Source organism: Trichomycterus rosablanca, chromosome 22, assembly GCF_030014385.1.
Source record: "Trichomycterus rosablanca isolate fTriRos1 chromosome 22, fTriRos1.hap1, whole genome shotgun sequence".
NCBI lineage: Eukaryota > Metazoa > Chordata > Actinopteri > Siluriformes > Trichomycteridae > Trichomycterus > Trichomycterus rosablanca.
Window position 1 is genome coordinate 18,410,321 of NC_086009.1, and position 25,677 is coordinate 18,435,997.

The 25,677-nt window shown below is 39.2% G+C and overlaps 2 protein-coding genes across 4 annotated transcripts in view; one reads left to right on the forward strand and one right to left on the reverse strand.

The window, feature by feature from the left end:
• Positions 1–1,770: 1,770 nt before the first annotated feature.
• Positions 1,771–14,385, forward strand: fbxl16 (F-box and leucine-rich repeat protein 16). The gene is made up of 6 exons (XM_062984668.1): positions 1,771–1,827; positions 8,651–9,242; positions 11,197–11,705; positions 12,112–12,196; positions 13,470–13,533; positions 13,645–14,385. The coding sequence occupies exons 2-6, from the start codon at positions 8,667–8,669 to the stop codon at positions 13,791–13,793; spliced, it is 1,383 nt and encodes a 460-aa protein (XP_062840738.1). The 5' UTR covers positions 1,771–1,827; positions 8,651–8,666; the 3' UTR covers positions 13,794–14,385.
• A 7,761-nt stretch (positions 14,386–22,146) lies between these two features.
• septin12 (septin 12) overlaps positions 22,147–25,677 on the reverse strand; it is a 32,831-nt gene continuing 29,300 nt past the window's right edge. For all 3 annotated transcript variants that reach the window (XM_063018546.1, XM_063018548.1, XM_063018547.1), the window contains 4 exons: positions 25,220–25,315; positions 24,980–25,076; positions 24,788–24,839; positions 22,147–24,226 (listed from right to left, as the gene is read on the reverse strand). In XM_063018546.1, the coding sequence (XP_062874616.1) occupies positions 24,067–24,226; positions 24,788–24,839; positions 24,980–25,076; positions 25,220–25,315 (405 nt within the window). In that variant the 3' untranslated portion in view covers positions 22,147–24,066. The remainder of the gene's footprint in view (positions 24,227–24,787; positions 24,840–24,979; positions 25,077–25,219; positions 25,316–25,677) is intronic.

Consider the following 25,677-nt stretch of genomic DNA (forward strand, 5'->3'; position numbering starts at 1 on the left):
TTTAGTGTATTATTATTAATGTGTGTGTATAATTATGACTAGGATGAAGATCATAATAACACTACTGACTTCTTTTCTAATACAGAAATCTAAATGTACAGAATTTCGCACAATACATTTGAGTTTGTATAATAAATAGACTGATGTAAATCTGCACAGGTTCAAAGTGATGCGTTGATGATGTTATTGTTTGTGCGCCTTTAAATGGGATTGATAGAAAGAGGTTAAACTGTGATGCCCCCTCCACCATGCCTCACAGCTGGAGTGCATTTTTGTTCTGTACTAAATACAACATTACATATGTGAAGCCTGGACTGTGAGTGGGTGGTTGATGAATTCAACAGAAGCACGTTAATGTGTTATTAGTAATGTGTGTGTATAATTATGACCAGGAAGAAGATCATAATAACACTACTGACTTTTCTAATACAGAAATCTAAACGTTTAGAAGAAAAGCAAAACGCATCTGAGTTTCTATTATAAATAGAATGACGTAAATTTGCACGGGTTAAAAGTGATGCATTGATGATATTATTGTTTCTGTGCCTTTAAATAGGATGGGTAGAAAGAGGTTAAACTGTGATGCTCCCTCCACCTTGCCTCACAGCTGGAGTGCATTTTTGTTCTCCACTAAATACAACATTACATATGTGAAGCCTGGACTGTGAGTGGGTGGTTAATGTATTCAACAGAAGCACGTTAATGTGTTATTACTAATGCGTGTATATAACTATGACTAGGATCATAATAACACTGTTGACTTTTCCAATAAGAAGGGGCAAGCTGTAGCCTAGTGGTTAAGGTACTGGACTTGTAATCAAAGGGTTGCTGGTTCAAGCCCCACCACCGCCAGGTTGCTGCTGTTGGGCTCTTAAGCAAGGTCCTTAACCTCAATTGCTCAGACTGTATACTGTAACTGTAGTTTAAGTCACTTTGGATAAAGGTGTCTGCTAAATGCTGAAAATGTAAGTATAAATGTAAATATAGTACAGAAATCTGACGGTTTAGAAGTAAGGGACACATTTGAGCTTGTATAATAAACAGATTGATTTAGATCCATCAGTTTATAGGATGTAAACATGCACGGGTTGAAAGAGGTTAAACTGTGATGCCCCCTTCACCATGCATCACAGCTGGAGTGCATTTTTGTTCTCCACTAAATACAACATTATATATGTGAAACCTGGACTGTGAGTGGGTGGTTAATGTATTCAACACAAGCATGTTAGTGTGTTATTAGTAATGTGTGTGTACAGTATAATTATGACCAGGATGAAGATCCTAATAACACTACTGATTTTTCTAATACAGAAATCTAAATGTTTAGGATAAGCACGATACATTTGAGCTTGTATAATAAATAGGCTTATTTAAAACCATCGGTTTATAGGATGTAAACATGCACGGGTTAAAAGTGATGCATTGATGATATTATTGTTCGTGCGCCTTTAAATGGGATCGGTCTGTTTTTGTGCGGCGGCGGAGAGAGAGAGAGAGAGAGAGAGGATGAGAATGAATAGACTCTATAGACACTAGATGCCGTTATTTTTAGCTCTCATTGCACTGTTGGTTTAGTGATTACATTGCATGGGAGTGATCTTTTCTACTACTGAACAAAACAGAAACAACCGACATTTCATCCCTGTTCAGCACCGCGACCCTCGTCATCATTCCCTCCTCCTCTACTGATTCAGCACAGCCGGGACTACAGCTGCTGTTCCATTTATTTGTTTCCTACTCACTGCGACCGTGTGCCAAACGCCATCGAGCCAGGCTGTACCCGTTCCACCCATCATGGACTAGTGCTCCCACCAACCGCACCATCAGGTAAGAATCCCCAGTATCAGTTCTAATCATAGTGATGTAATAATAACCCGCAATGCAAAGATGGACTGAAATCAGGGATCGGTGCAGTACTGGGCCCGACTGCACTATTCATCACCAGTATATGTGCTCTGATTTACTGGTATTTACACGAGTACGGTTGTTTTTTTTGATGGGAGTGGATGGGAATAATGGAGACGCGCATTTCTCGCCTCTTTGTTTCCATCACCGCATCGATCCGCGCTTCTGATGACGTCATCTCCCGCTCTGCCCAAGCTCCGACAGGAAGGACCTGGACCTGGACCTGTCCACCATTACTGTCTGTCATCCTGCACCTCTCACACGTTATCATGAAAACATCCTGGTCTACAAGGGATATAGGAATTTGTGGATCCCTAATATCATGCATCTGGCTCCTTGCGTCAGCACAGTCTGTCACACCTCAATGTTTTCGTCGGTTAAATCATTCTGGCTCATTTTCACCACACTAGTGAACCATGAGTGTGAACTGATATGTATTTAAATACAAATCTGGATTCTTAACCATGAGCTTGTTTGACATTTTATTCCATAAGCATGGGCAATTACAGTATAACAAGCTCATGTTTTCAGCTGCATCGGCCTCCTCTCTTCTGGTAAGGCATTCCACAAGATTTTGAAGTGTGTCTGTGGGAATTTGTGCATGCAGTATTCCAGTTGCAAAGTATTAAAGGTGTTTGGGTGAAGTTCATCCACACAAAAGTTGTTAAACTATAGCTTGGACCTTGCTATGTGCACAAGGGCACAGACATGCCGGAGCAGGAAAGGTCATTCCCCAAACTGTTGCCACAAAGTTGGAAGCATACAATGTATATTTTATACACTTCTTAGCAAATGGTGTAAACACCTGAATTCAAGTAGTAAAGGTGTCAGCATACTTTTGGCCATATAGTGTTTGCCTTAATTAAACCTTTAATCAATCCTATACAATAGCAACAATAGTAATAACAACAACAACAATACAGGGACGACATGCAAAACATCACAAACTGTGAAGGCAAGGACTGAGTCCAGGTCCTCATGACCCATGTTGTTTTGTGGCACCCGGATTACAGGCAATAACACCATGCTGCCTAGAATATAAATATATCATATAATAATAATATATACTATAATAAATAATTTCATAATGCATGCGCTGCAGATTTTATGCAGTGCCTCAGAAAACAACCTAATACCTAATTTGGTCTTTGACTAACATTAGAAAGGGCCTGACCTAGGCAGTGGTCTGTAGTTTTTTCCTGATTATTTTTCCCTTTTATTAATAATACACTAAATTATATTTGGTGTTTTTAAGGTGGTCATGTATCGTTCAAATAGGTGATTTAAAGGCTCTTGAACTATATAGTATTTTAATTTTGTCATGTACACAGTATTCACTGTTCTGAGGGAGCTCACAAAAATGGGCTATTTCTGCTTGTGAAATATTAAAAGAAGTTATCAACATGAGATTGATGAAAACAATACACCATTCCTTTAAAGGAAAATGGTTTAAAATTTCAGTAGGTGTATAAATTAAGATCTGGAGACTGCAAAAGCCAAAACATATGATTTACATAATGTCCATACTTATCAAACTCTTCAGTGTTTGTTTGTAACCACTTACTGTATGTTAAAAAAGTGTTAAACCAGTTTATTAAGGGGGAAAGGTATTAATTGGTTGAATAATTTTCTGTGATTTGTAGCCTTCTTGGTGAAGAAGCTTCCTTAAGTTTTAGGGACAAAATTATGTAACACTTGAATGGAAAAAGCCATAACAGTAAACATCCTTAATCATCCCGGTTCATTTGTTTCAACAATCTGCAAGTGGAAAGTAATCGTCCATAGAGAGGTGCACCGGATTTCACTATGTGCTATTTAATCTCATTTGCCAAGTAACTAAATATGAAAGTTTCGACAAGACAACAACCCCAAACATAAAGCTGAATTAACTGGTTTCTAAAGACAGAAAGTAAAGTTGCTTGCATGGTCTAGAATAACCTTATATCGGTTTTTAAGAGCCATTCACTCCAGGAGGACAAGTGGACTCAAACCATGCTGGAAACATTATATACATATAGTACAGAGAAGATCCAGAGGACTTTTATTTTGGATTATGCATGACATAAGAAAAATGCTTGACTTAATAACAGTGTTTATTACTGAGGCAAGGTTGGCAGAGGCTTCAGATTCGATTCTCTGGCTGCTGTTTTGTCATGGCATGTTTGGAGTACACCTAGAGAATGGTACAGATCTGAATGCTTCACCCCTACACTAGGGGTTCTTTGGCACTGTTATGATGTTGGGACCTTTTTGAATGCATGTTTTGGGTCCACTTATCACTGCAAGTCAATTAAAGGTTCTCTCTGATGTGCTCATCCACAGAGCACAGGGTACCATTAATCAGTTTGGCGCGTGTAAACATGATGATCGTATGCAGTGGCCTCCACAGTTACCAGTTCTCATTTTATTTAAATGGTGACACCACCATCATTAAAACGCTCACCACCAGAGCCTCTATGTTAGGAGGGTGTTTCATTTCTCTAGTACAGTTCCACAGACTTGTATAATTAATACCATGGCACATTGAACTTGTATGGTCACTCATGGACATTTGTTTTTTTTTTCATAAATTGGTTTTGTGTCTGGGTGTGCTGGGTGATTTTTTCAATTGTTATTTTTTTGTACCTGGAAACAAAACTGAACTTCACAGAATAAATGATCATGTTCAGGGCTTGCGTGCTTTAAGCAGCCTCCATTCATATCCCATAATTCCCTGTGTTTTCTCATCCCTTCCCCCACTCTGAGTGGTGCACATCTGTCTGTTGCAGCAGTATTGAAGCTCTGTTCTTCTCTTGTTTGTTGTCATAGTGCCATGCTTTGTTAGGAAATTTAGAAATTCCAGCCAAGAAGGTTGGTTCTCTCTTGGGTTATAAAGACGATTAGTATTAGCGTCTTTAAATCTTTAAATCCTGTCTAACTGTAAATTCTTTTTTACTAATTAGCCAAATGTGACTGTGTTATGAGAATGTCATTATTTCTGATTCCCTTATTACAGTATTTTGTTATTTATTGTACATTTTATCCACTTTCTATCTCTGTCTTCAGTTTTGCCACTCAAGCAGTGCTACTACAGTACTACTAGTTTGCCGATTGCAGGAAATTGTCCTTAAGCTCTGTGGTAAACTCTTTTCCAAGTAGTAAAATCTAAGCATCTGAAAGCGTGGTATACATCAGGTGGGTGTGTTAGGTCTTATTTTATTTGGAAAAGTAGCTCACTGGATGCATGCTGTCACAATTTCCTTGCTCTTAGAAACACTGCTGTTTTGCACGGAACGTTTTCTCACTTTGTGCGTATGGAAACTTACATTTTTTTGTTTTTGTTTTCTTACATTTTGTGCGTTTTTTAAACACAATTTGCAGTGATTTGCTAGCTGAGCTCTGGATTCTGTATTCTTTGGCCACTCATGCCAGCACCTCAGTGGTATTTGGGTAGCATATTAGACCGCTGTTGCACCCAAATACCCAAATATTTTATCTTTAAAGAATGTTGCAACATCCTACCACAAACTATTCAGGACTTGTTTGAAATTGCAAAAAGGATATCCTCCTGATATTAACATAATGTTACAGAGTTATATTATTTGGTTGTTGCCTGTATGCACTGTACGTTTATTAATTTTAAACAGGTGAATATATGACCCTACCACTATGTTACACTGCATTTATTTTAAACAATGTTTTGAGAAATGAGGACACCAATTGTTTTAGTTGAGAGTTGTTTGGGGTCTTTGTTGTGGTGTATAATGCTTCATAACATGCAACGTATTTTCATTGGTAGACAGGACTGGACTGTAGGCTGGCCAGTCTAGCACTTGTACCACTCTTACTACCAAGCCTCAATGCCTCAACTTCTTTAATAAAAACAGCAGCTCTACACAATGCACCCTGATTTGGACAGACTCATATTGTATCACTTGTCTTGATGTAGCACCGGTGCCTCATTTTAAAATGGCCAGAATGAAACACAATCATGGCATATGGATGGGGCGCTGGCGAGCACCCAAGGTTTTCTTTTTTTGGCCTACTTACAGGTACAGAGAGTGCCCAGTCATATTGATGAGACAGTGGCTAGCACATTTATTGCTGTCCAATGGACTAGATGCATATTAAAGGTGCATTAGGGTGGAATCTTACTTGTGGTTACAGAGCAGGGAATAAAAGTACCTAACCACTTAGTTTTTTTGGTGCATAATGCACTTCTGTTATACAGTATACATTCATCAAAAACACAATGTATTTTGCATTTGTTTCCATAGCACTAAATACTTACAGCATTGTGATTTAGGTTACAAGTGCATAAATCCACCTTAAAATTTGAATGGAATTGAGGTCAGGAGAAGCACTCTAACCTTCGTACCAGTCTTGAGTTATTCTGGCTTTATGTTTGGATTGTTGTGCACACCGCCCGCTGGCTCTCGTACCAACCTTGGTTTAACATGCTGCTCTCCATGGTGCTGAAATTGCCTCCACTGGTTTCTGTGCCAGTTTTCTTCTTCCTTCCTATCTGTCTTCTCACAGCTGCCTAGAGTCAGTTTTTAAACCTGTGTGTGTAATAAAAAGAGTCTTAACTCTTAGACTAAGTGCTTATGGATTACAGTATCACCGCAATTAGGCTTATATTAGCTTTATACATCAGGCATAACATTAAAAACACCTCCTTGTTTCTACACTCACTGTCCATTTTATCAGCTCCACTTACCATATAGGAGCACTTTATAGTTCTACAATTACTGTCTGTAGTCCATCTGTTTCTCTACATACTTCTTTAGCCTGCCTTTACCCTGTTCTTCAATGGTCAGGACCCCCACAGGACCACTACAGAGTAGGTATTATTTGGGTGGTGGGTCATTCTCAGCACTGCATTGACACTGACATGGTGGTGGTATGAGTGAATAAGACACAGTGATGATGGAGTTTTTAAACACCTCACTGTCACTGCTGGACTGAGAATAGTCCACCAACCAAATATATTTAGCCAACAGCGCCCCATGGGCAGCGTCCTGTAACCACTGATGAAGGTCTAGAAGATGACCAACTCAAACAGCAGCAATAGATGAGTGATCGTCTCTGACTTTACTTCTACAAGGTGAACCAACTAGGTAGGAGTGTCTAATAGAGTGGACACGGTATTTAAAAACTCCATCAGCATCGCTGTGTCTGATCCACTCATACCAGCACAACACACACTAACACACCACCACCATGTCAGTGTCACTGCAGTGCTGAGAATGATCCACCACCTAAATAATACCTGCTCTGTGGTGGTCCTGTGGGGGTCCTGACCATTGAAGAACAGGGTGAAGGTGCAGGCTATAAAGGTATGTAGAGAAACAGATAAACTACAGTCAGTAATTGTAGAACTACAAAGTGCTCCTATATGTGTGTGTGTGTGTAGAAAACAGGAGGTGGTTTTAATGTTATGGCTGATCGGTGTATATTCAGCCCTCAACCAAAGGATTCACATTGGATTTGAATGTATTTGAAAACAAAGACCTAAAATTGTTTTTTCGCATTCAAATGTGATTTAAATGATTCAATAAAGACAATAAAAGAACACACACTGTCGCTTAGATAGTACACAGCAATCAAATCCACAAGTTTATTTACACGCCCATGTTTAGCCTGTTTCAGACATCTCTGACAGCTATTATAGCCAGAGGTCTTTTTGAAAGAATTTTGCAGTATGGTAGAGAAACAGTGGGTTAATTATTCTTACAAAACTATCAAAGCTCCTTCAGTTTATTTGGGTAGTATTAATGTGGTGTACTGCAATTTTCAGGACATGATGGTCATGTGCTAGTGTGTGTAATGTGTTTAGATATTGCCACAGAAATTATCTCTTTTTCTATCACAATTTGACAATAAAGAAAATTAAATCCACTTTAATGAATCACTAAAGGTGGATTTTTAGTGGATACACCTACCTGTATGTATGTATGTTTGGCTCATTCGAAGCCTGCTACATCTAAATTTAGCCCCCTGTTTTCCACCCTGTGCTGTGTTTTGTGTTGGGGTGAAAGCCTCTCGAGAAGGCCCATTCAGGAAAACAGATGAACATAAGGACGCCTCATTGACATTTTCCGCTGCTGGAATTAGTGTGCGGTGCACGTACATCTGCATGAGGCTTTTAAGGTAGACTGGGGGAGATATCATGTCTCTGCATGTTTTTTTTCCTGTCTGCGTATTTTCCTACCAAATGCACATCTGTTTGCAAATTATTGTCGCACAGACAAAATAAAGGATTTATTTTTCCATGTCTCCATAGACACTTACTGTCAGCAAAATGCTGAAGAGTTTGGTGATGAACAGCTTATATGTGAAGCCATAGGCTGCAGAAGCACACAGAACAGGACTGATGAATGCTGTGAAGTGCATAATGTGTAGAAATGATCTTTCTATGGATGCAACACTTACTGCTGAACTCCAAACTAGTTCACGGAAGCAATGTCAGCACAAGAACTGCTCATCAGGAGCTTAATAGCTGGGGTTCCATGGCCAAGCTGCCACACACAAGCTTAATATCACTTAATATGTACAATGCCAAGCTTCAACTGGTAGGGTTAAAAACATCAACTCAGCTGGTGCCTCACAAGTGGCGGGACTGCAGTATGCAACAGCAGAAAGGAGAAACTCACAGACATGACCAGTCGTCTTTGTTGGTCGCCCGGCCAGGTCAAATCTATTACCTTAAACGAGCTTCAGACTGAAAATTAAATAACCAACTGTATTTGTTTCTGTATTTTAGGCTCTGAAAGCAGAACATGTCCAGTCCGAGTGAGCTCAAGTCTCCGTGTGTGACGCGGAACGGAATGGTCAAGCTACCCCCCCAGCCCAACGGCCTTGGCTCAGCCAGCATCACTAAAGGCACTCCAGCGGCCAAGAACCGTCTGTGCCAGGCGTCCTCTGTGCCTCCCAGCCTGCCGTATCACCTGGAGCCCCTCTCAATGGCCACAGACGCCAGGCAGTACACCAAGCTGGAGAGGCAGTTGGCACTTGATGAGAAGGTGCTTAATCGGTTGCTTTGGTACTTTACCACAGCAGAGAAGTGCGCCCTGGCACAGGTGTGCAAGACGTGGCGCAAAGTCTTGTATCAGCCCAAGTTCTGGGAGGGTGTGACGCCCGTCCTGCATGCAAAGGAGCTCTACAACGCACTGCCCAATGGAGAAAAGGAGTTTGTGAGCCTGCAGGCGTTTGCACTACGTGGCTTCCATTCCTTCTGCCTGGTGGGTGTGTCAGACCTGGATATTTGTGAGTTCATCGATAACTATCCTCTGTCCAAGAAGGGCGTGAAGTCCCTCAGCCTGAAGCGCTCCACCATCACAGATGCCGGGCTTGAGGTAAATTCTACTCGAGAAGCTTCTTTTAATTTCTTTGTAATTTACCTAATGTTAGATTATTTGCTCATGTTTTTCTTTTTATTGATGAACCTTGACACATTCTTGCTTAGAAAGAATTGGGCCTGTTTTAGATGCTTCTTTTATACCCGAGCATGACTGCATCACTTTTTGAACATCACTTCTAACAGTACTAGATTGCCCAGCCCTGACATTTTGAAACATGTTGCAGGCATCAACTGTGGAATAAACATAAGGGTGGCAAGGTGGCTAGGTGGGCAGCACTGTCACATCACAGCAAGAAGGTCTTGGGTTTGATTCCAAGGTGGAGCGGTCCGGGTCCTTTCTGTGTGGACTTTGCATGTTCTCCCTGCATCTGTTTGAGTTTCCTCCAGGCTCCAGTTTCCACCCACAGTCCATAGACCGTCAGGATCTTTGGATAAAGAAAATTGTCCTAGGTATAAGTGTGTGTGTGTGTGTGTGTGTGTGTGTGTGTGTGTGTTTGCCCTGTGATGGACTGGTGACCTGTCCAGTGTTTCCTACCTTTCGCCCAGTGAATCGTACCCACCGCACCCCTTAATAGGATAAATCGGTGGTTAAACAGACAATGAATGGATGAATATATATATATATTGTAAAAAACAATAAAGTTTATAAGGTATTGAAAGGATATTGTTTGATTTAGAGGGTGACAGAATGAATCATGTCTAAGGATCCAAATGAGTTAGGACGGGCCGTGAGTCCATAAGTTACCCGAATGAGGTTTAGTCGATTGAAAAATATAGAGTTGTGTTATACAGGCTATAACAGAGAAGGAGTACACAAGCGCACAACCATGATTGCTCTCGTCCTACTCGCCTCGGAGCTAGTGCTATTTTGGGACTTGGCCTGGTGTTGCCATGGTGAACACTTGAGTTGTAAGTGCTGCTATCCATGCTGGTTTTCTGTCACATGTTCACATGGTTCTTTATTCTGATCTGTACCAGATAACGCTCTATCTTCAAAGCTGATTTATTTAAACCCTGTTTGTGGATTGGACTTGTATGCTGTTTGTCGAGGCTCGTTCCAAATAGATGTCATAATTACGACTTTGTGTCAGGAGGCATTTTAAGATTGAAGGGTGGACACAGCGATCTCCTAACTGTTTCAGTTAGACATATTTGTAACCAGAAGAATACAGTTAATGATAAATAATAAATCATATGCTTTTAACTCTGTGGGAACAGTTTAGGGTAGGACCTGTCTTGTTTCAGCATGACTGTGCCCCATGCATAAAGCGAGGTGCATAAAAACATGGATTGATGTCACATGACATTGTCTGCATGGAAAAATCGATTCTGTACATGTGATGTAAACTCTGGATTCCACTTGTCTAATAAGTTGGCAACAGTCGGGCTTTAAACAATTAGTTGTATAAGGTCAAGCTCCAGTCTGGCTGGTAAAAGAAAGACTGGACATTACTGGTCTAGAGCTTCACTGTTTACTAGCACTTTTGAAAGTACAGATTGGTTTGAACTTCAAAATGCTGACACTTTTGTTTATAAAATGAATGATAGTTCATGTAGGTTACAAAAACGTCTTCTTGACAAGGTTTTTCGGGGTTTGTTTTTGACACCGTGGTCCTTAACCACAGGGCCACGGACCGGTACTGGGTCGCACAGAAAGAATAAATAACTATTATTTTCCTGTTTTATTGACAATCACACTCTGAAAGACGTTTTATTTTAAAACACCAAATTCTCTTTTAATAACATCTGTATGTTACTCTTGTGGTGCAAAAAAGTGGTGCAAAAAAGGTTGGGGACCGCTGCCATTTGGTACAAGATCCACCATGACCCTGACCAAAACAAACTTTTTTAAAGACTTTTAATAGCATTAATATGTTGAGAATTTGTGAGATCAGAATCATGTTTTGCTAACTGTGTATTCAGACGAGTAACGACTCTTTTGTCTACAGGTGATGCTGGAGCAGATGCAGGGTCTGCTGCACTTAGAGCTTTCAGGTTGCAACGACTTCACTGAGGCCGGTCTGTGGTCCAGCCTGAACGCCCGGCTAACTTCGCTGAGTGTCAGTGACTGCATCAATGTAGCTGATGATGCCGTGGCAGCCATCTCGCAGCTGCTGCCCAACCTGTGCGAGCTGAGTCTGCAGGCGTACCACGTGACAGACACGGCCATGGCCTACTTCACAGCCAAGCAGGGATGCACCACACGCACACTGCGTCTGCACTCGTGCTGGGAGATTACCAACCATGGCGTAGTGAACATGGTGCACAGCCTTCCCAACCTGACCGCGCTCAGCCTGTCGGGTTGCTCTAAGATCACAGACGATGGTGTCGAGCTCGTGGCCGAGAACCTGCGCAAGCTCCGCAGCCTTGACCTCTCCTGGTGCCCACGCATTACTGACGCCGCACTAGAGTATATAGCCTGTGACCTGCACAAACTTGAGGAACTTGTGCTTGACCGGTAGGTGTCTCCAGTTGTGGGATTTTATTTGCCTCTGTTCTCTGGAGTTGGGGGTTAGTGTTCCTGTATTCCTAATCAGAAAGACACTAGCTAGTATCAGGTATCTGTCAGCTCATGTGCATGGATTGGTACAATTAACCCCCTTCTCCAGTCAGGTTTCTGACCATGACATTGCATTCCATATGTGCTAAGACTGAGAATGAGGAAGGGTGTGTGTTGGCCTGTAGAGCAATGGGAATATTAAAAAAATGTCAAAATTTAGTGCAAAGACAGAAAATAATAATAGTAATAATAATAATAATAATAATAGTAAGTTGTGGTGCCTGAATTATAATTACATACTTTTTAATTACATAATTTCACTAAATGCTGTAATGTTGTAAGAATCTTCTTTGTGTGTGTTTAGGTGTGTACGGATCACAGACACAGGCCTTGGCTATCTTTCCACCATGTCTTCACTACGTAGTCTCTATCTACGCTGGTGCTGTCAGGTATGTTATTCTAAAACAGCTTAACCTTTAAGAAAATGAACATTAATGAGCAAAAACATTAGAATCACTTAACAGCGCATTCCCAGTCATCCAAATAATCAAATAAACCTTGGCGACACTGAACAAAGCTTGAGAACTTCTTCAGGATGATTAAAAGCTTGTTATCAAAAGGATAATCTTTTATCCAGGATAAGTCAAGAAATGTTCTAGTAAAAAATACATGAGTATCAAAAGCCTAACATTAGTATAGTGGTAGGAAGTACTGCAAACTGTACTGGTCTCAAAAAAATGTACCAAGCACAGGTCCTCAAGGTACATCAGTTATGATATGACGTGTATCTCTTGCCTCTTCTTGGCAACCTGTAGGAAATTCCTGAAAGGTAGAACAGAAACAATCTGACTGCAGGTCATAAGATGCCTACATTTAGGAGCATGGTTAGGAAAATCTGAGGAATCAGCACATGACATGCTGGAGTAGCTGATCTTACAATCACACTGCTTGAAATCTAGCAAGTTGGTTGAAGGTCAGATGGAACTACTAGAGTCTGCTTGGGAAATTGCCTGAGGTATGTGATGTATTGATGGTGGGCACAGGCGGTGGGTTAGCTGGAGTCAGTAAAGGTAGAGATTTAAAATAGCATCGTGCTCTGTGAAGGAGGAGGCAGAGTAGGTGTATGTGGCAAGGATTGCTGTGTAGTGGTTGCCAAATTATCTTCAAAAGTCTTTAGCAGCCAGGGATGCAGGTGGTGTGGGTGGAAGTTAAAAGTGGGAAATTGTATGCTTTAGAGCTTTGGTAATTTTGTTGCTTGTAATAACTGGTTTTAGTAGTTGGAATGTTGGAAAAAGAGGAGAAGAAGTGTGAGTGATGGGATGGGGTGTCTAAATAAGTTGCTCTGGAGTAGAAGGGATGAGGTTTAATAAGGCAAGTGGTTAAGTTAAAGCAAACGGTATTTGTACAACAAAAAGAGCTGGTTAGAGAGGGGAAGTTGAGGTTACGAAGGAAAGAATCTTGGGAGGGAAAATTGTTGTGTGGTGTGAGGGTGGAAAAACTGTAAACCAGCTGAAAAAGGGATTTGATGCAAGAAAAAGAAGTGACAAGAAGGTCCAGCTAGTTGTTGTCTATGTCTATGTGGTGTTTTCTGGGGTACAAACAAGTAAGACTCTATGTACCTGAACAAACGATGTTTCGTTCCACTTTATACTTGTATACAGCTGAAATGACTTGGCCTTTGCTAACATTGCTAATATTGTCATATTTTCATTTCATGTGTAGGTGCAAGATTTTGGCTTGCAGCACCTGTTTGGTATGAGGAGTTTGCGTCTTCTCTCTCTAGCAGGTTGGTTTATAGTTTGTTTGTTTTTTACACGTACAACAGCATTATTGTGTATAATAGGTATTTATTTGTGTCAGAGCTTTAGGCTGAACGTTTTCATGTTTTTTGCACCAGGCTGCCCCCTGCTGACCACCACTGGCCTATCAGGTCTGATCCAGCTGCAGGATCTGGAGGAGCTAGAACTGACCAACTGCCCTGGTGCCACGGCAGAGCTCTTCAAATACTACTCGCAGCACCTGCCACGCTGCATGGTGATCGAGTAAACGTGATGATGAGCCTGCACCCTCCTCATTATCACAAAACCTTCCTCTTTCAGACGAACGCACCAGACTGACGATTAACCCCTCTCAACCTCATCTCGAAGCCCGTTTGGGGAATCAATGAAAGGAAAAGACGGAAGTGTTGAGTCAACACCAGAGCAATGGATGAGGAACGTAAAGAATGGTTAACGAGGAGCTGGCCGGATATTCTAAATATTCCGGATATTGAATGGCCTCTGCGATGCGAGAAACGGACCTGAGAGTGACACGATCAGAGGCTAGAAGCTTCCATTGAACAAAACCCATCAGCCTTCACACACGAGACATATACCATGAAGCAAACTGAAGCAGGGCCTTGGATTCCACGTTGGCTTCTGTGATTTTATTTCTATTGTCATTTTTTCTGAAGAGAAAATGGTATGTGCAGCTCACCTCTCAAACTAGACAAAGAATATGAGAAGCTGCAAGAGAGATGAAGGACTGATACAGGGTCTCTTTGATATTGTACAGCAGCGATATTTACACTCCAGTCGCCTCTAAGAAAAAGCAAAAATAAAATATTTAAAAAATCACCGGATGAACAGCCGCATAGATTTTTTTCCTCATCAGAGCTGCACGCTTACTCGCTTGGTTGTCATGCGCTTTTACTTTGTGTTTCTTTCAAAATCTTATTTTTTTAAGTGATGACTTTTTTCGGATGATGACTAAAATTACTGTGAAATGACTGAAGTTTTTCTGAGTGAAACAGGAATTCTGAAAGCTATTACAGATGATTACAATGATGGCCTCTAGAAAGCTGACAGACATGTAGATGATTTACGGATTTCCAGAGTTAATAAGTTGGGTTTGAATGGTTTCGGTTCCATTTTTGAAGTATTTTGTGTAGATATTCCATCAAGCTCAGCGATTTTATGAGCCTTATTTTATTATTTTCCATTTTGGTGTGGATTGATAGTGACTCGTGCACAGATTTTCTATATAAATCCAGCGCTATGTGCAGACTTGGTGCAATGCCGCTGCTACTGTAGAAACAAGGAAAGACAAAAGTTTTGCATGGTGCAGTTTCCATATGTATAGACATGGAGAAACATCTGCATACAAATTATGGTTTAAGTAAAGCTAAGTGGTGATCGATGCACCGGCATTGAGAAGAAAGAAACTCAAACCCACTGTAGATACACCTGTTTGTAACTCCATCTCAGTAAGCAAGCCTGCTTTCAGACGCCTCCATGCCTTTTTTCGGAGGTGTTGCAGTCAGTCTACCTGTCACCTTCGGGTTTACACTGCGTCTGTGCCTACCTCAGGCCGTCGTCGGGTGCAAATACTGTATACGTACCGTTAACAAGATGTGTAAATGAGTTTAACTCTTTTGCAAGCTTACATGCTCAGTCATATATTAGATCTTGTTCCGACCATGATTGGACCGCACTGCTGATGGCTACTGTAGGTACAAATAGCCTTAAAGGTGCACTGGGTAGAATTTAGCAGAACATTAAAACACTGGATATTTAACATAGGAGTCTGCCATGTTTGTGTTTAATGAATGCATTAATTGGATGGAATCCAGCACTGACCTGTTTTTCAGGTGCTGATTTTTTTCAGCAGGATGGACTTGCTTTGAATGAAGAGTTTTAATGATTCCATTGCTTTAGATACAGCATTTCTGCTGTTTGAAATAAGTTACAACAATAAATGAATGACCAGAAAAACTAAAACAATACTAGGTCAGCTTTATCTGTTTAACCCTACAATAATGACCATTTTACAAGGGACTTTGTTGTGACCAACAGGGGATTTAAACCCACCAAGAAGTCCAGCCTGAAAATGTGTTTCAACCCCTGCTTGCTTTTTCTACATAGCAGTGCACTGGGTAGAATTTAGCACACACTAGTTGAACTACAACAACACTGGAACGATTTATGGTTTTGACCTTACTACAATGGTCATCTAACACAATAGCCCACCGTGTTTGTGTCTGAACATTGTGTGCCTAACGTTAGCGATGTACACACGAGGGGTCCAGTCTGTTTCTGGCTTTTTAAGGTTTTTTTTTTCGGGCATATGAAACACTTGCTTTGTTAAATTTGTATTAAGGTCTTTACATATTTCCAAGGTATTATTACGAAGAATAATAAAAATTTGTCCAGTGCACCTTTAAACATAAGTTAAAAGTTTACACACCCTTGTAAGGGGCATGTTTTGACACTCTTGGATTTCTGCAACTGATCATTGTCCATGACTGAATAACTGAAACACAAAACAAAACCTTGTACAAATTTGACTCAGTTGTTGTTAGCAATACTGACAGCTGGTGACTTCTCTGTGTCCATATTAATAGGGCTAGTTTAACTGAACCCATTACAAAGAAGCTCCTGCTTTTTCTTTGTCCATGTGATCAGCAAAACGAACTTTCATAAACTTCAGCTTTAAGAGCAAAAGCTTTTGATTTGCATGGCAGCCTGAAATCTTATTTCAGTATAAAGATCGCTTGACTGTGGACAGCATCACCTATGTTACACCAGCTTCTAATTTATCGATGAGCTCCTTAGTTGTTGGTTCTTGGATCATATCTGACCATCTGGACAAATTACGTAAACAGGCATAGAGAAGTCACAAGCTGTTTTTTCACTATAATCACAAACAAGTTAAATTTAAACAGCAACATGGTTTGAAACCTTTAAATTGATCATCAGATTATTTACTAGAAAACCCATTAAAATCATAAAATTTTCTTGGAAAACAAAAAGCCTGTTTTACAGTTATTCGGTTGTGCAAAAAAAAAAAAAACAGCAGAAAACATTATAATTTCTAGACTTCATTGTAATGTGATTCCCTTAAGTGTATGTAAACTTTCGACTGATGGTTTCTTCCAAATGTAACAAATGGAATGTGCAACATGTTTATTCATCCAGCTTAGATGCATCACTACACTGCTGAGCCAAATTATTATGACCACATGGCTTCACAAGACTACTACAAAACCAGCAGGTCCTTCAAATCCTGTATGTTGAAAGTTGGATGCCCTACAGTGCATCCTGATACCGTCTCTTTCATAAATATGGGCGCTTTAACCTGGCAGCCTCATACATATTAAAGGGTAGGTCGATTCACTGTGTGTTCATCAATAGTATTAAAATTATTCCATTTAAGAAACAGTAGATTCCTTGTTGGTTAGTACCAGACGCTATAGCCTTTGTTTCCTTCGACATCAATTACTCTTGGCCACCCAACGCCCAGTTAGCGCTCGATGGTTCATCCTTCCTTAGACCACTCTCTATAGGTACTAATCACAGCTAGGTCTTTATTAAAATCATTCAGGTCTTTATACTGCCCACATCTGATGCATGTAACATGTGTAATTAACATCAGCTCAACATCACAACATAATGCATCGCTGACCATGACACATGCATAATATTTTGGCTCATCAGAGTAATTGAAAGTATCTCCTAGGAGGGACTTTTTTTCTTTAAACAGCAGCTCCTAAAAGTTGGAGATAATTCCCACTCTCAAATTTAAACCAAGAGCAAGTTCTGTACAGCCAGAAGTTCTACCAAGTCTACTGAGGTCAGGCACTGGGGTCACTCTCATCTTTTAATTGTAACCCACCTTAAAACAGCTTAAACATGGTACTGAGTCCAGATCTTGTGAAGCACTGATGATGTGATGTACCCTTCATCTCATGTTGAGGACTGAGATCATTATTTTACTACTCGTATGTGGAACTGGACTAATTTATTGAATCGATGCATATATTTATTTATTTATTTATTGAAATGAAATGAAAAGGATTGTCTCTGAGAATGTGTTTATGTGTTATGTTCATTTGAATCCGATCAAGAGCAGGGAACATGGAAAGCTGCTTCCAAATGGCAGGGTTGGCTTTTTTTTTTTTTTTTTTGACTAAATGACTGACCCAAGTCAGATTTTTTTTTTTAAGGCTTGTACAACAACAGCCAGTAAGCTACCCGTTTTAGGTGGTCACTGTGTTGTTCATAAAAAGTGTCTCTTCTTTTTAAAAAGATAAAGCTATGCTTCTGGTATTGGATGTTTGGAATACTATGCTAGTGCTGTAACAATACACTCAGCTCTTGATAGGATTTCATTTACGATTTTGAGGTCACAGTTAAATATTCTCATGAATGAAAATTTTTATTAAAAAAAAAAAGACTGAAAAAGACTCATGATCATGTTCATGATCATTATTTATGATCATATTATTATTTTAAAGCCTAAACAATGCAAAATAATGTGCATTTTCATAGTCTGTATAACTGTACAATAGCTCAATAAATCAACAAACAAAAATCTTCAGTCTATACCAAATTATTAAGTAAATGCTCTTCTTTTCATACTTTGGTGTCACCACAACATTTTAAGAAAAATCACTTTCACTCCACATTACTGAAGTCTTTTCTTTATGGGCTTAGAGCACTGGTATTACAAGAATGTGGTTACATCCCAGGCAGCATGTATGGCATTTTAAAGTGGCTACCTCGATGGATCTAATGTGAATGCACCAGGTACATTCCCATTAATATGTTAGTAGCTGTAGCCAACTACAGATGCAAACAGCAAGAAATAAAAGGACTCTTAATCAGCCATATATTTATCAGACATGTTTCCACAGAGGGCTAGCTGTGGTCACACTAGCAGCATCTCACCCTCATGCATACACAAATGAGAGAGGAATCCCATGAAACATGGAAAGTTCATGCAAATATAGAAAACTAAACAAAAAGGAATTATTGAAGTGCACATTCTGATTAAATGATTAAAGCCCATTAGAAAAGATTAGATTTAGATATTTTAGCCTACTAAAATCAGGTGTAAACCATTTGCGCAGTGTTGCAGGTAACTGTTGTCGGTCTGTATGCTCCTGGATTCATTTACTTTAGCAAATTTGTCCGCTTATTCTTCTTGACATCACAGACCATCTTGAAAATATTTGTAAGAATACTGTAAAATAAAACTGTGATCTTCCATTGCTTTATGTAACTAATATCTGGCATCCCTGATTATTCAGCTTAGAACATAAACATTATGAGTTAATATATTCCAGTTCTACTAAAACAGGAGCAACAGTCAACCACAAAGACAATACTATATTATCTAAACCCATATATTTGCATTAAAAACAATATCAGCTGTATCAATAGGATCAATGGATAGCACATTGGACTTCTAGGAAGCACTTAGAGAAGTGATTCAAAGGTTTTGGGATCGCATACCACCTGAGTCGAGGTTTTAGGGCAAATGTGCAATTTATTTATTTTATTTTTAATATTTTATTTATGCATTTTCTCCCCTTTGGGCGCGTCCAATTGCCCGACTGCGCCATGCTTCCTTTCCACCGATGCCGATCCCTGCTCCGATTGAGGAGAACAAAGCTAACCCACGCCCCCTCCGCATCTTATCACCTACACTTTGACGAGTGCAGTGCAGCTCAGCATTGTGTACGGAGAGACACACCCTGAGAGCATTCTTTTCTCATCTCTGTGCAGGCGCCATCAATCAGCCAGCAGCCACCAGTCGTAATCGCATTAGTTATGAGAGAGAGACCCTATCCGGCTTAACCCCACCCATATCTGAACAACAGGCCAGTCGTTGTTCATGTGGCCGCTCAGCCTTAGCCGGTAGGCAGAGCTGAGATTTGATACGATGTATTCGAGATCCCAGCTCTGGTTCCAGCGTGTGTTTTTACCGCAGCGCCACCTGAGCGGCCCTGTACCTTTAGAGCATTCTTGGTCCCCCAGTTTAATCATTTTCACCATTTCACAACAGGTTTTGAAGTCTGCACCTTAAGCAAAGCGTAGTTAGTATGTGTTACTGGGCAAAATCTGTGTGATAAGCTACAGCTTTAGTAAATTAAATGCTAATGCATAGACGAGTGAAGGCACAGATTGCACCTCGTCAACTTTGTACATCTATGTTAGATTGATTGCGACCTCTGCTGTTCATATAGTACAACTGCACTAGATGGCATAATTATACACTTGATGGTGATGCACATTGGTTCATTATTACGTTTCGATGCACCTCATAAATGGAACATTAGAACCTAGCACAGGGTTTTCAGTATTTTTACATCCATCAGTATAGCTTAACTAAAACAAACACACTGTTCTGTTTTATCACGTCCTCACTTGATTCAACCAGAGAGAAGCATTTAAAATGAAATACAGAGAAATTAGACGTTTAAATATTATTAATGAAACGTTTATTAACTATAAAGATGTATAACCTTGTAAAAACCAAGTTTCTTTTCCTACATAGAGTTTGGAATGGTTGTGTTAAGCAGTAATCTGAGTATTACTTATTAACCTTTCATGTTCAACCCTGACCTTTATATGTAAATAAAGAATAATATGACGGTTTTATGATATATCAGAGAATCATGAAATTGCAAAATAAATGTCTGTGCAACTGGAAAAGTTGGTTTGATATGCAAAAACAATGTCTCGTAGCGATGAAGTGAATTAACCGTGGGTCAAAGACTTAGCTAGTTACAGTACAGTACTGAAGATGTGCTAATGTGCTAACATGGGCTGTTTACTTTGCGGGTTCAGTATCAGGTGTGAAACTAGTCTGTGAAAAATCATGTCTGGCTTTCTGCTGCCTACATTAATAATAAAGTGAGTGACAGAAGTGCAGTTTAGAAGTATTAACCTGAACTCTACATTCGTCTAAATACATTATTTAGGAAAATAAAATGTAGAGAACGTCGCGTCAGTTGCTTTTCTCCGATAAATCGTACATACGGGATAGTAGTGTTGCTATGATACCACGCTTTTTAAAACCTGCACTAAAAAGTGCACAGCCTACATTCTTTAAAGTGGAAATTAACAAGCTATTTAACATATTAAACACAGTTTAACATCAGTATGATGCTAGAAAGGTTCGTTGAAAACTGTAATAGCCAAAAATGTTAGTCAAACATTCAGCCAAACCCTTGCTTCAGGCTTTTGAAAGACTAGATGATATGTCCCAAATGGTAACAGACTTACTACAAGTGCACACTTTGTCTAGTGTATATCTATGGTGTCTAGTGCACTACGGTGAAAGGTTTCATTATATTTGGAACACTGTTTGTGCCGTTACGAGATTAAACTTTTAAGATATCAAAAGTATATATTGTATGATGATTTTTCTTTTACTCAGATTATTCAGATGATTTTAAACAATATCATATAAAATAACATAATTAGATGAGGCACAGTGGCTCTGTAGCATTAATGAAAACCTGAACAACACTTTAAGGTTACACTCTGCCAAGTGCCAAAGCCCTTATAGACCAAGTCTTTTCAACTAGTTGCCATCTTTGCAATGCACACTGGCACTTATTATCAGTCTTAACAGTTTAAAACCAAGCTTTTTAAATAGGAAAAGACTAACAATCCCTTAACTGGTAGCTAAGCTTAAACTTTAAACACATTTACAATCACAGTAAAAAGACCAGCAATTACATTATAAGGGCTTCAAACCTCTGTGAACACACCACAACCACACCCTTATGCTTTTTCTAGTGCATTGACGACCCGCATTTTATTTTCTGACCATGTGTTAAAGACCAGGGCAAAGGTCATGCTAAAATGAAGGTGGATTGTCATAAAACGCATCCACAAGTCCTGCTCCTTTATAACAAAATGCACCATAAACTCCTAGACTTTACACCTACCTAAAGACAAAAGGTGTGACTGAAGTTACAGTACCATCACTTTAAAAAAAGAAAACCCAAATTTGTCTATGTTTTAGTATGTGTAAAAGCAATTTCGAACATGGCTGCAGTTGTGTGTTTACATAATACACATAATAAACATTACATGATTAGCAGGTTACTGGTCGCTAATGTTAACAATAGTTTGTCTCTGTAGGCATGTATGAAGTTTCTGCTGTTTCACTTGTGGGTGGACACTGACAGAAACATGGCTGTGCCACATATAAGTACAGTATACAGAAAAACATGTACATACCGCATATGGTTTCAATATGTATTTGAATGTCTTAATAAAATCTAAAAAATGATTAAAGACAACAGTTATTAGTTCTTTTTTCTTTTCCATGTGCCAAACAATGCTGAACAATGCAAAGAAGGAAAGAAACAGACAGATGTCAGTGTTTTCGGTGTATCTTATGATATAGTATATCTTTGGGTGTATTAGTGCCCATGACATGGATAACTATATATATTGAAAAGCCACATTCTATAAAGTGTGGCAGGAAGTCACTTAAAGAAAAGATGAGGTAAACATTATTTTAGAACATGGACGGATCAAATTCAGAAAAATAAAAAGTTAATGTGGCAAAACATCGAATGCCATGTATTTGTACTAACTTTTATTTAAATACAAATTGAAAAGAATTTACAAATCACTGTTTTCTGTTTTTAGTAGCAGTCTACATACCCTCTACATACCCTCTACTCAACATTTTAAGAATTAAGGTTTGCCTATTTGCCTATTGTAAAATGTTATGAATATGGATGGAAATTGTTTCAGTGATGATGTATTTATGATGCACAATCTTTTAAGAATTAAGGTTTGCCTATTTGCCTATTGTAAAATGTTATGAATATGGATGGAAATTGTTTCAGTGATGATGTATTTATGATGCACAATCAAGCGAGAGCTCGACATCACCAGTGACAATCATTTAATTATAAATCAATAATGTTTACATGAATATTAATGTGTAACAATGACATGATTGATCTGTTAGTACACATTGTCCTGTAAAAAAGGCAGAAATACAACATGGGTATGTACAGTAGTTTTTTTTATGTGAAGGTTGTCAGAAATCCAGTAAGTCTTATAAAAATTAATAATTTCCACAAATATAAAAATGTGTATGATTTCAAAGATGAATCAAAGATCAGTTTTTTGTAATGTCATGCTTTGGCTACTATGTATTTGGGTATGTATGTCAGAGCCTTTATAAAACTTGGTTACTTAAAGAACAGGCATCAAAAATAAGAATATTTTCTTTCTTTTTTTTGTAAAATAAATGTTTGTATCCCTTTTTGTATCAGACCTAAATGAACATTTGACACCTTGAATATAAAACTTTTGGTCATATTACTATACAGCACTTCTAAAGCCTCGGTCGCACCAGACTCTTGTGGGTGGTCATTTCTAATTGAATGGCTTATCTTTTGTAAAGGCGGTGCCCGATTGGCTAAACGCATGCCACGACTGGGCACATTTGCATAATCCAATTTGCAAAATTTTCACAGTTTTTCTGGCAGCAGTGTTAAGTATGCAGTGTAAATTAATAGGACACAGTAAATAAAACAAAAAGTGCACTTGGACATGTGAAGTGAGACATTTTTGCCAAACATGGGCTTTCGTTGTAGTTTAGTTAGCAATTTAGCTGTAATTTATCTGTATTTTATCTATATCTAAATTGTAATTTGGGAATATGTTTTGGTCTTGCTGGTTTTAATTAGCAATTTAACATCACAGAATGAACCTGGGGGACCAAAAGTTTTCCAATCCATTTTATTAAGCAACCCAATTGACTGAAAACCATGTAACGTTTATATATACAGTTGTTCCTGCTTTGGATCAACTTGCAAAGTACTCAAAAAGAAATGGATTCTATTGTGAAACTTTGTCTTGCACTGGAAGTTGGTGAACTGGCTGAGAAACCTGGAAAAAAATTATTGCATTAAAATTTTAAATAGGCACTTTCTATCAATAAGCACAACTTCTTGGCTTTATGTTGATACTATTATCATCAATAGAAACACACGTCATTTCACATACAACAACTTGGTGTGACTGAGGCTTTTCTCTAAATTCAAAAATAGCTCTGTTCAAAATGACACAATTCCAAAACAAACACGGCAACAAAAAATAGTTCCTAATTTCATTTGAAAAGGCCTACAGGAGGAGAAAAGTACAAGATTTGCTGGTTGCAGGCAGTAAAGACTGAACAGCACTGATATGAATCACTTGCTTCCCGTGCCAACACTTGCTGGTAAAGCGAACACAGTGAATTACACTCATTTTATCTTTGTACTTCTTTCCACACCACCATCTTCATCATCACTATTCTCTGTCTTAGGCTTTTTTATTCTCCCCAAAATCCCACCCATTATATAAACTCCTTTTAAAAAATAGACTCATATATGACGTTTAAATGCAGAAATGTCTTTATGATTCTCCACATTCGCAACATTTTGAAATGTTCTCTCCTGGCTGAGAAGGACCTCGGGTCACATGATCACCCAGTTTCAGCAGCTCTCATGCAGGACTGGTGAAGGGAACGTGCGGGTTTAAAGCTGGCTCTCTGGATCGTTCTTCTCCGCTGTACCGTTCTCCAGAGTCAGCTCGGAGAGCACGAGTCCACTCATGTTGCTATCATTGAGCCTCTGCACCCGGTACGTCTCATAGTGGATGTAGTGGGTGACGTCCTTCAGATCCTGCAGGTGAGACCTGTGGGCAAAAAGTTCATTTGTTTACATTTACGCATTTGGCAGTCACCCCCTTTCTAAATACCTAGGTCACGCCTAGTAGAATTATAGAAATTATAATTCAGTAAGGAATAAAACATACATTTATTAAAATAAGTTTTTCGCCTTGTGGATTACTGTCTTGCTGCATAACCCAGTTGTAAATTCATGTAAATTTGCCCATGTTGGCTCTCGTTGGGGTTTGGTTCTCAAGCCTTAACCATGGCTTTGTAACCCCTACATACCCTCATATTTTTAAACCTTCTTATTTTCCTTAGCTTTTTTGAAACTACGTGTATGGGGTTAAATCCCCTATAATAATACAAATACGGGAAACATAACAGATTTAAATTCTGTTCTAAATTTGGTGGGCTAGAGTCCCAACCAGAGGAGTACTGACAATTGAATGCAATTTTCCTATGTTTTCCACCAACACAGAGATATTTACATTGAACTGTGTAACAATGTTAAAAAGACTCTCATACAAGATTTTTATATATAAAGACACGATTTAATTAGTGTAGCGGACCAAAAACTTACTTACCTAATAAGCAGATCTCTCAAGTTGGCAAATTCACAATGTGCAACATTTTCAACTAAAAAGGAGAAAAAGAAATATTATTTACTTAGAATCTAGACTCGACTTCCACTAGATGGCAGTCTTCAATAAGGCAAAATTTTACAGCCTGTTCATGACACATTCTCTGACGTGTAGATGCACTTTTTTTAAACTCACCTTCGATGATTCCCCATTTGGTTTTTCGTCCCAAAACCTTGTTGCCGTTCACTTGGTGCTCCTTGTCTGTGCCCACTACTGCAAACGGGATGTTTTCCTGCAAAAACATCAACCATTTACAGTGTTATGCACTTTATATACACTTTACCCTTAGTAACTGCTTTAACCTGGTCTGTAATTGTATTTCAATAAATTTGAGAAAAACACAATGAATTCTTAGTGTATGGAGTGTATTCGTACCCTGATCTTGTCGTTAAGTATCCGGTCCTCGGCATCCTCATCGTATTCCTTCTGTGGGTACACTCGGATCCCGTGGGCCTGAAGGTCCTGACTTATCTGTAGAGTGAAACAGGCTCTCGGTCAGATTTACAGATTTACAATTCGTCTATCATTTTCTGCTCGTGAGCGTCTTTATCTAGGATGCACATGAAGCCGACAGTTCATAAATTGGATTATAGTGAAAGGACCTGTGCAGCATCTCCTGCACTCTCTCTTCTCTTTCTTATCTGATTTCAGTGCAGAGACAAAATCAGGAGGACTGGAGATAACGTTGAGTGTAATGGGTGGTCCAGGAGCACTTGTGTGCCCTTGACCTAAGGCAGGGTTTTTTAAACCCTGGGTTATGACCCTTGGGTGGGTCGCGAACAGGTAAAAATGGGTCGCAGAAAAAAATAATAGTAATTAAATAAACTTGTATG